Source organism: Babylonia areolata, chromosome 19 (assembly GCF_041734735.1).
Source record: "Babylonia areolata isolate BAREFJ2019XMU chromosome 19, ASM4173473v1, whole genome shotgun sequence".
In the NCBI taxonomy this organism is placed as follows: Eukaryota; Metazoa; Mollusca; class Gastropoda; order Neogastropoda; family Buccinidae; genus Babylonia; species Babylonia areolata.
The window spans coordinates 38,612,276-38,621,990 of record NC_134894.1 but is presented as its reverse complement, the minus strand read 5'-3'; the positions used below and the strand labels follow the sequence as shown (position 1 = coordinate 38,621,990).

Genomic DNA, 9,715 nt, shown 5'->3' with positions numbered 1-9,715 from the left:
GATGAGAACAATACCCAAACATTCTCCATTTCAAAAATTGAAAACAAATGGGATTATCACAATGTCTCCTGATGGCCAAACATCAGAAATTATCTCCTATTCCCAATATTTATCAACAGAGATCATGTTGACAGCAGATGAGCACTACTCGTTTTACTGGACTCTGTGGGATTTAGTTTTTTGCTCATTTGACTTTTAAAAGTTTTGACTAGAAGCAAGTACTTAACTAGAATGGAGAGCCAGATTTTCAGTTGAAATATAAAATAATACACAAACAAACAAAAAACATGACCAAAGAACTCCCTGAACAAAGGAGACCATGGAGCAGAGACAGAAAAACTTTTTACCTCTTGACTTTATTCCCTTTTATCATTTTTTCTCTCTCTTGACTCAAGAAGAATATGGTGTGTAATGTGACTTAAAAAAATGCACACCCCCCTCCCCCCCAACATATCCATAACTCAATGACGGTTCCAATGCAACAGCCTGAGTAGCACATTGAGGTCATTTACAATTTACATGCATGTTTCCACACTAATTGAATCACTGTCTTATATATTGTATAATTCTTAGTTTCTTAACAATTTCACTGCATCCACAGATTTTCTGGTTTCCAGCATGTTCTCCTAATCACCACTACTGAACACACTGCGTACTCAAAGTTTACAAAACAAAAAATACAGCCAACTCTAGCAGCCATACTAACAAAACATCATCCCACAGTCATTACATTTGCCTTTTAATACACCCCTTGAACATAATGGTTATCTAAATGGTAAAAGGAATACCTAACAGAAAATGACACAGTATACATAAAAAGCATTATTAAGGTTATCACAGGAAAAAAATCCTCACCAACTTTTATTTGCCAAAGCAAGAAATTGACCAAATCTAATAAGAAAATTCTCAAAGGCTGAATAGCCAAAGTCCAATCAGAAGCATACCAGCAGTGCAAATTATCTGCCTATTAACTAACAAACCCTGAACTAAGTCTCACCTGAACTGTGCTGCTGGATCGTGGAGTGCTACCAGAAGGGGAGGAACCTGGGTTCTTCTGCTGAGAAGGCTGTCCCGGGAACCTGGGTGCAGATGGGTTGGAAGGACTCAGGTTGGAAGGGGTGCGAGGGTTCGAGCCAGACCCAGTTTTCTGACCAGGTAGTGACATGGAGCGATTGACAGGAAGGTGGTTGGGGGGAACACGGGGACTGCCACCACCACTGCCAGACACAGAGTTGTTGCGCATGTTCACCGCAGGTCGACTGGTAGTGCTTGGACTGGAGCTGCAGCCCCCACCAGAGGGCAATGAACGGGCCTGGCCGCCAGCCAATTTCTGATTGGGACCAGCACCCACCGAGTTGGCAGGAAGGGCACTGGCAAGTTTTGTGCCTGCGCTATTGCTGCTCCCTTGGGCCAAGTTCCCACCTTGAGAGAGGTTCCTGTGCATGGCATTGACTGTGTTGGCACTGGAGATTTTTCCCTGAGAACCCATTTTCTGAGATCCCATGTTTTGGCTAGGGGAGCTGGAATTCCTGATGGCCTCACCCTGATTGACCATGTTGGATTTATGGACCCCACCCTGGGAAGGCATGGGTCCTTTCTGGAAGCTCTGGTTCCCTTGGCCTCTGGAGAGGTTACCCTGAATGCCAGATCCTTTGAATGCATTCCCACTTTGACTAGTCAAGTTTTTGGACACCCCATGCCCAGATAAGGCTGTTTTCTGAGGACCTGCTGGGTTAGTGGATCCAGGTCCTCGGTTGTAGGAATTGTTGGACAACTGATTTGAACCTCCAGAGCTTTTCTGAACCCCCTGATTTCCAGCGGTGTTAATCTTGACAGAGTTGGTGCTGCCCTGACTCACATTTCCAGAGTTTTTCAGTATTCCTTGAGGCATGCCGGTGTTCTTGGATATTTTATGTCCCGGCATGTTGGATGATGTTTTCAAAATCCCTGCTGGGGATCCAGTTTTATTGTAGCCCATGCCTGGTGGTTTGTGAGCACTGGAGGTGTTGAGATTGCTCCCTGACCTGCCTCCAATGCCCGGTGAATTTCCTGACATCTTGTTGGCAGCGTTGTTGTAGCTTGAGTTGACAGACAGGTTCCTGTTGATGTTGTTGGCCACAGGGGCAGAGGGTTTGGCACTGGTGGTAATGGTGGTGGCGGCGGATGCAGTGGCATTGACAGTGGACACTTTGGGACGCTTGGGGATCGGGGGCAGGGAGGCCACACTGCTGGCTGTGGGGGCATTGGGCAGAATACTGGCCAGAGACATGGTACTGCTCGTCGGGGTGGTCACAGCGGCTGAGGATGATGACTGACTACGTCGCTCGGAAATGCTGCGTCCACTGGATAAGGTCTTCACAGAAGGTGTCACAGTGACAGAGGTTGATGTGGAAGATGAGATATTGAGCGGTTTTAGGCGAATAGTGGCTTTAGCCAGTTTGGGATCTGACTTGCTTAGAGTGTTGTTGCTGCCGGACACCATCCCTTTCCCACTGTGCACTGTCTTCTGCAGGGACTTGCTGGATGCTGACAAGGCTGACCGGTAAAGCTGAGCAGCATCGCGGTCGGCACCTGAATGGTCTTTGATGTCCTGCTTCTGAAGCACCAGCTTCTCCAGTGTGGGGCTGGATGTGGATGAGCGCTTCTTGAAAACGTCATTGACTTTTTCACTGAACTTTCCCACTTTCTCTGAATTCAGATCCATTCTTCCAGACTCTTTGGAAGGTGAGGGCATCTTGATATGCTCCTTTGAAACACGAATCTTCAATTTCGTCCCAGACTTCTGGTCACTTTCAACAGTCGATGCTCGATATACTGGCTCTTTTCCACTTGAATGATATAAGTCATGTTCAAATTTCTTCTTTTTCTTTTCCTTTTTGGATTCGTCCCTATCTTTCTTACGTTTTGTAGTCCCTGAACTTTTGTCTCTACGTTTGTATTTTTCTGGTTTAACAGCTGGTGGTGGTGTTTCTGGCGTGGACACAGGAGTGGACAGCTTACTCTTGCTAGTTATCTGCAAACGAGTTGGAGAGGAAGAAAAGACTGCATGACGTTCTGATGGCACATAGTTTATGGACACTGGTTCATCATCATCTTCATCACTGCGGAAATCAAAGGTGTTACTGTTGCTGGACTTGCTCCCAGCACTGCTTGGGGATTGTACGACACCACTATCTAATGACTGGCTTTTGCCTTGTGGGGTTCGGAAAGGGTGCAATTTCAGTCTCACTTTGGGGGCAATCAAGTCCTCCCCCTCCATAACACCGGTAGTAGGGATGGTTGTGGAGGTGATGGTCACATGCGGAGATGTGGCAGACTGCCCTGTGAAATCAAACTTCTCAAACAAACCACGTTTGTCCACATAATCAGCGCTGGGAGGAGTTTTCAGCCCGCTCTGCTTCTTGGTGGCTGTCACACTGGGTTTAATGTCTAAGGCCTCAGTCATGCTGCTGCTGGACACTACTTTGGGCCGGGGAACCGCCATGGCACTGGCAGCAGGGGCCCCAGTGACCCCTACACAGGCCATACTGCCACTCAACAGCTGCTGGGCAATCGTGGTTAACTCCTGTTGGGGAGCTAAACCACCAGCAGGCTGCTGATGAAACCCAGGATTCTCAGAATCCCGAGGGGCCGTGGCTGGCCCCTGGCCATGTCCTAAAAAAGCAGCAACAGCGGCTGGAGGACTGGAGCGGCTGGAACTCCGTCCCTTGGAGGAGTACATTGCCGCAGGGTCTGGAAGAGATGCCTTTCCCACCTCTCCCGACCCAGTGAGGAGACCCTCAGGAGAGGTAGAGGCATTCTCGTTTTTTGAACCCGACATCTGGTTGGGTTTCATGCCCGCTGAGGGGCTGTTGTTGTGATCTTGCTGGCTGAGCAACATGTGCAGCTCTGATTCCGTTGGGGTGGCACCTGGCTTCATGTCCCTGGATGACATGTCCACCAGCTTCTTGAGGCTGGACTCGGGCATGTTTTCTTCTGTCAGGTCTATGATGCCCGACATGGTGCCCTGGGATGGAGGGCGGGATGGCATGGGACCCATGGGATGGTGAAAGCTGGTCATACTGCCAGAACCTGATCAAACAACAACATACAATGAATCTATCATGTCCGCAAAGATTGCATTCTAAAAATATAGAAACACATCATGAAGCTGATGACATGATCATTAGATAGTAACCTTATTTCTCATTCTTCTTCCTGTTAACTTTATAGCAATCAGCTATTTATGGCTAACTCCCTGTTTCTACACATGTGCAGTTAGTTCCAAACAGAATCACCAATGACAACTGTGACTAACCAACATTATTGGTGTAATGTACCTAAGCAGCCAAAATCCAGAAAACAAGTTTGTCACTGAACTGTAACAGGACGCTGCAAATTGCAACCAACAGACCAAACACCAAAGAGCACCACACCAAACAACTCACCAAGGCTGGACTCAAAAGGACTGGATGACGACTCAAAGTCAATGGAACCATAACGTTCACTAGCATCACTGTCGCTCACTCGCTGCTTGGGACTGCGCCCTGCCTGCAGCTCCCCCTGCATTCGCCGCTTCCGTCCTTTGTTCCCCTTCGTCTTCATCTGCTGCGGCTGTGGCAGCATGGCCTGCGACGAGGACACGGGGGTGATGTTGGTGGCCACAGAGATGTTGTCCTCCAACAGCTTGGACAACATGGGGCTGTCGGAGATGACACCCTGAGGCAGCTGCTGGGACTGCTGCTGAAGCTGGGCAGTGAGGGAGGGTCCGCAGTGCCCTCGTTCACTGTCCAGCAGGTTCACCAGCAAGGGGCTGTTCTTCTTGTCCTGACTCTCATCCACACCTGGGGCCGACACTGGGTAGCCAGGGGGAGAGCTGTTCAAATAGTCCACCGCCCCTGTCATCCGATGTAACTCCCCCACTGACGGAGGATTGGAGGTGATAGGGCTGGGGGTTGGTGGATACGATGGCGTTAACTGTGGAGGCGGCGGTTGAGGCGGAGGTGGTCGACCTTTGGTGGGGATATTGGGCGGCATGTGGGCCTGCTGTTGTCGCTGGGCGGCAGCCCACAGAGCGGCTTCCTGCGCCAACCGGGCTTGCTCTTCCGCCAGGGCTTTGGCCTCAGCCATCAGCTTTTCCAGCTGACTGCGGCCTTTACGCACCAGAGAGCGGAGCAAAATGGGCAATGACAGACACCTGTGGGAAACGAAGCAAGAGAACTGATTATGCCACTTCAGAAGCATAAATAATGGTCCACTTCAGAAACAAAGACAATGTCTTTGTTAACTGTGCTAACTTTCCACTAATATGTGAGTGACAAGGATTTTTTTCTTTTCCTCTTTAACTAAAAGCAAATTTATGACAAAGAATGCAGAGAGATCTTATATTTGTATTAGTATTAGTGTGTGTGTGTGTGTGTGTGTGTGTGTGTGTGTGTGTGTGTGTGTGTGTGTGTGTGTGTGTGTGTGTGTGTGTGTGTGTGTGTGTGTGGACTAGCAGCTTGGACAGGATAGGAATGTAGACCCCTGCCTGAGCATGCACCAGTGGTTCATGGTATAGTATGTGCAATTAAATTTAATATTTGTAATACGTGCACGTGCATACGTGTGTGTGTGTGTGTTTGTGTGCATGCACTAAGTTATGAGTGTGTGTTAGTGAACTGAGCAGAATGGACATTCTTTAAAAATATAATTCCAATGAGAGCATCTACTGCAATATATTTTGTATAACCTAGAGTGTGAATGCCCTTACCTCTGAAGAATGAGGGAGGCGTTATCATCAGAACACAGACGATGCTCTTCATTGGTGCACAACATGTGGCATCGGAGGTTGGTCAGGTCAGACATGTCAATGTCCGCTGCAACAAATCAAATATGGACATTAACACTAGTAACATAGTCTGGCAATGAAAATAATTCTGGTAAAAATTTCTGTACATGCACACAGTAAATATTTAACAGTGTAACGAGTACAACATATCTTTTTCTCCCAAGAAACAGTGAGACAGTGTTCGATCCACACAGGTTTTACTTTACAAAAAAGTGTGTAAAAAAACAGATTCTTGTGGTTAATTATCTTATATCTTACCAAGTACAAATATTTTCTTTCTTTGCAAAGTTCATAAATCATCATGGTGTTCATCATTTTTTCTATAAAATATACTGTTATCAATCATTTCATACACCAATACTCACACACAAAAAGTTCAACTACTGAAAAACACAGTCACATTCTAATAATCAAGGGCAAAATAGAAGTGGTAAAAAGAAATTTTCTTTTTTTTTCTTTTTTTGCTTTTCCATAAACACCCACCTGTAACCATGGTATCATGAGCTGGATGCTCAAAAACCACCATCATTTGTGTCAGAGAAATCACTGTCATTTCAAACACCAGACTGCTGCTACTATCTGCAAAGGACATAGAGAAGGAAAAAAAACCACTTCAATTTCATTTCTGTTCCTCAAGGAAACGACATGCCTTCAATTACATCAATCTCAATACTGGATAACCTTCCAAGCACCTTGTCACATTTCTTAAATCAATTTCCCTTCTTCTCACTGACAAATAACTTTTCCCCTACCTCTGCTCTCCCTATCCATTTCTCCCCCCACAGACTGAACCCTTTCCCAAACCTCTGTATATCACATCACATTCACTCTAAAGTCTTTAGTCTTTCCCTTCCATGGGCCACACATATTCAAACATAAGAAACAGCTATGAACGTGAACTGCTCCAAATGGAAACGTTCAAACAGCTGAAGCCCATGTCAATTTTCCAGCAAGACAGAATTATCACACTTTATTCCAACATTAACTGTCAAATCATGCACCAGTTCTCAAGACTTAAAATTATCAAGAATAATTCCAACAGCAACTGTGTGGAAAAGAACTGACTCATGCACAGGTTCTCAAGCTTCATCAACAATACACATATTTTCAAAAATCCAATTTCAGCCTATGATGTTCAAATTTGACATCTGTCCACCCCTCTTGCCCTCACCTTTTTTTGCAGCTGGTCGGACGCAGCTGGCTAGAAGGGAATTGAAGAGCAGCTGTTGCCTAAGGAAGTTGAGGATCTTGGGCACATGCGTGGGATGGCTGAAGGGAATGCGCGACAGCATCACGCCAGGTTCCTCCAGTATACCGCCGGACACACCATTGATGAAGTAGCGATGATGCTGGTCTGGTAATGACTGAATTCAAAACATGTGTACTTCACCTTCTGATCATGAATCCAAAATCTGATCATTTAGAAGAGGTAATCTGCCACTCACGATTACATAAGTTGTAGACTATTCAATAACAGTATTTCATTTTTATCTCAAATGTGTATCTAACCACTTATTTATACTAAATCTATGGTTATGAATGCATACAGCCATGTTATATAATGCATTAGAAATTTCCTCCTAACAAAAATCTTAGAAAATTTTACTTAGAACCTGCCTCACTCCCCTGCCCAAACCTCTTAAAGGTTCTAGTTATATGACTTGAAGTAACCCAATATATTTGTCAATGCAACCGGCTTACCACAAAGAGCTGCTGATCATTCTTCATCTTGCCTCCAGAGTTTGAGTCCAGGATAAGAGACAGCAAAGGCTGGCTGCCATTATCTTTGCCTGTGTCTAGTTCTGGAATAACATCAATTGGTAACATTTCAATAATAATACTGAATAGAGGAGTACATTAAAAACTTCAAAATTGTAATTATACTGTGATAAACGGTGTAGCTTTGATCAAATTCAGTTGGTACTGGGTATCATTTTCAACTGTACTCAGTCTGTCTGCACAGGACTGACTATGTGTGTATACATATGCATGTGTACATTACTACATGCATGTATATGAATGTGTATTGTATTTGTGTGCGCACGTGTATTTATGTAAGTTTGTGCCTGCCTATGTGTGCGTATGTGTTGAGGGTAGCTGTTAGATACAAATGTATGTTAAAATGTATGTATGCATTGTGTGTGTGTGTGTGCGTGTGTGAAGTCACATTTTGGTGTGTGTATGTAACACTGATGTAATGTGTTATGTTAACGAAAGTGTTTTTGTAAAGCACCTTGAGCAGATTTCTGGATAGTGTGCTATTTCAGTATCCTTTATTATTATTAGTAGCAGTAGTAGTAGTAGTATCTATAATAATCATCACATATAACTGGCAGTCTTGTTCTAAAGTGAAAATCAAGTGGCATTCTTTTTATAGTGCACTTTAAAAAGGATTTTTTGTGTGTAATCTTATAATAACCACAACAATAACAATACTAATACTATTACAAATAATAACATACAATCTGTTTAAAGTAACATACAAGCAATGTAGTGTAGTTTTCTTGCTATGGCACATTTGAATTCATTCTCATTGGCTTATCTGTCAAGCTAATAAAATTAACTCAACATCCCTTTATCTCCATTTTCTTTTGAAGTACACACAAAGTAGATTCACAAACTGGACAACATTCAGGGAATATGCCAAATGATATATAGGAATGTTTAGAGGACATGCCTTATGACACATTTCAAACTTAAGTTATCAAGAGAACATGCCTAATGACACATCTCAAAATTAAGTTATCACCATTTACAAGCAAAATGTTTACAATGCTGTATATAGACCAGCAGCAATGCAATTCCTGTTTCTTACTTCAGTCTGAAATAGTTAACACACAATCATAATTTGTCATTTCCCCTATCTTCTTTCAGCTGGACTCAAGTTCTACATCTGTGTCAATGAAAACTGTAAATCAAAGTCATAAGGTAGTGAAAAATATGGTATCATTAACATCTCAAGTATCAATAACGAACTCTTTGTTATGATGTCTACATATCACCCAAGTATAAAAACTTAGTCCCACTCACTTGTAAGATTCTGAATGTTTTGCATCACAGACATGGCTACAGGAATAGGCTGGGGCAGCACCAACACAAAGCAGGCTGGCAGGTTGGCGCTGTTTGCATGTGTCAATCCGTTAAACGAAGGTAAACTGCAATCACAGGCGTAGTTTCACAGTCAACAGCACTGACCAGGTTGTGGTTCAAATAAAGTCTTTGTTCAGCAAACATTTTATACATGTACTCATAATCATCAGAGCAACAAGCTGACAACTTATACTGTGCTGAAGAATGTGATGTTTTGTTAGAACAGCTGGTGGACTTTACACAAATGCAGTAATGCTGAAATAATTGTTTTCCCATTATACATAAATGAGAGTAACTGTTCATAATGTTTCTGTTACTAACAACACACACAAAAAAATCTTATTCTCAATTATATTACTGCTTTTCTCAAAACTCAATAAATGTAAAAAGACTGGTAATGAAATTAAAGATTTTCTCAAAACTGGATGAACACAAAAGAACAAAATAATTAAAATTCAGACTCTATTTTTACATATATTTAAACAACCAATTCGGGACAGAATGAACAGAAAACAACACTTAGGTATGACTTTTACAGAAGTTTACTTTAAAGAAAAATGCAGGCATCACATCAATGCATCAATTAGTTCCATACAAGGGAAAACAACAACAACGACAAAGGAGATAATAACAAATATATATAAAAAAAAACAAAAAAACAATATATGTGAATAGAGAAAGGGATGAGAAAGGGATAAAGACAGACAGGCAGAAAGACAGACAGAAAACACTGTGACTAAAAAAACAAACAAAAAAAACAAGAAGCTGAAAAGGAATAAAGTGAGACAGAGTGTGTGTGTGGTGGCTAGAGTGACA

General features: G+C 43.2%; 1 protein-coding gene across 1 annotated transcript in view; it reads right to left on the bottom strand.

The window, feature by feature from the left end:
- LOC143293681 (uncharacterized) overlaps positions 1-9,715 on the bottom strand; it is a 34,535-nt gene that overhangs the window by 13,252 nt on the left and 11,568 nt on the right. Inside the window, exons 11-17 of the mRNA XM_076604839.1 lie at positions 8,840-8,964; positions 7,511-7,611; positions 6,981-7,173; positions 6,293-6,388; positions 5,732-5,837; positions 4,428-5,176; positions 998-4,071 (exon numbers count right to left, since the gene is read on the bottom strand). Of these exons, the coding sequence (XP_076460954.1) occupies positions 998-4,071; positions 4,428-5,176; positions 5,732-5,837; positions 6,293-6,388; positions 6,981-7,173; positions 7,511-7,611; positions 8,840-8,964 (4,444 nt within the window). The remainder of the gene's footprint in view (positions 1-997; positions 4,072-4,427; positions 5,177-5,731; positions 5,838-6,292; positions 6,389-6,980; positions 7,174-7,510; positions 7,612-8,839; positions 8,965-9,715) is intronic.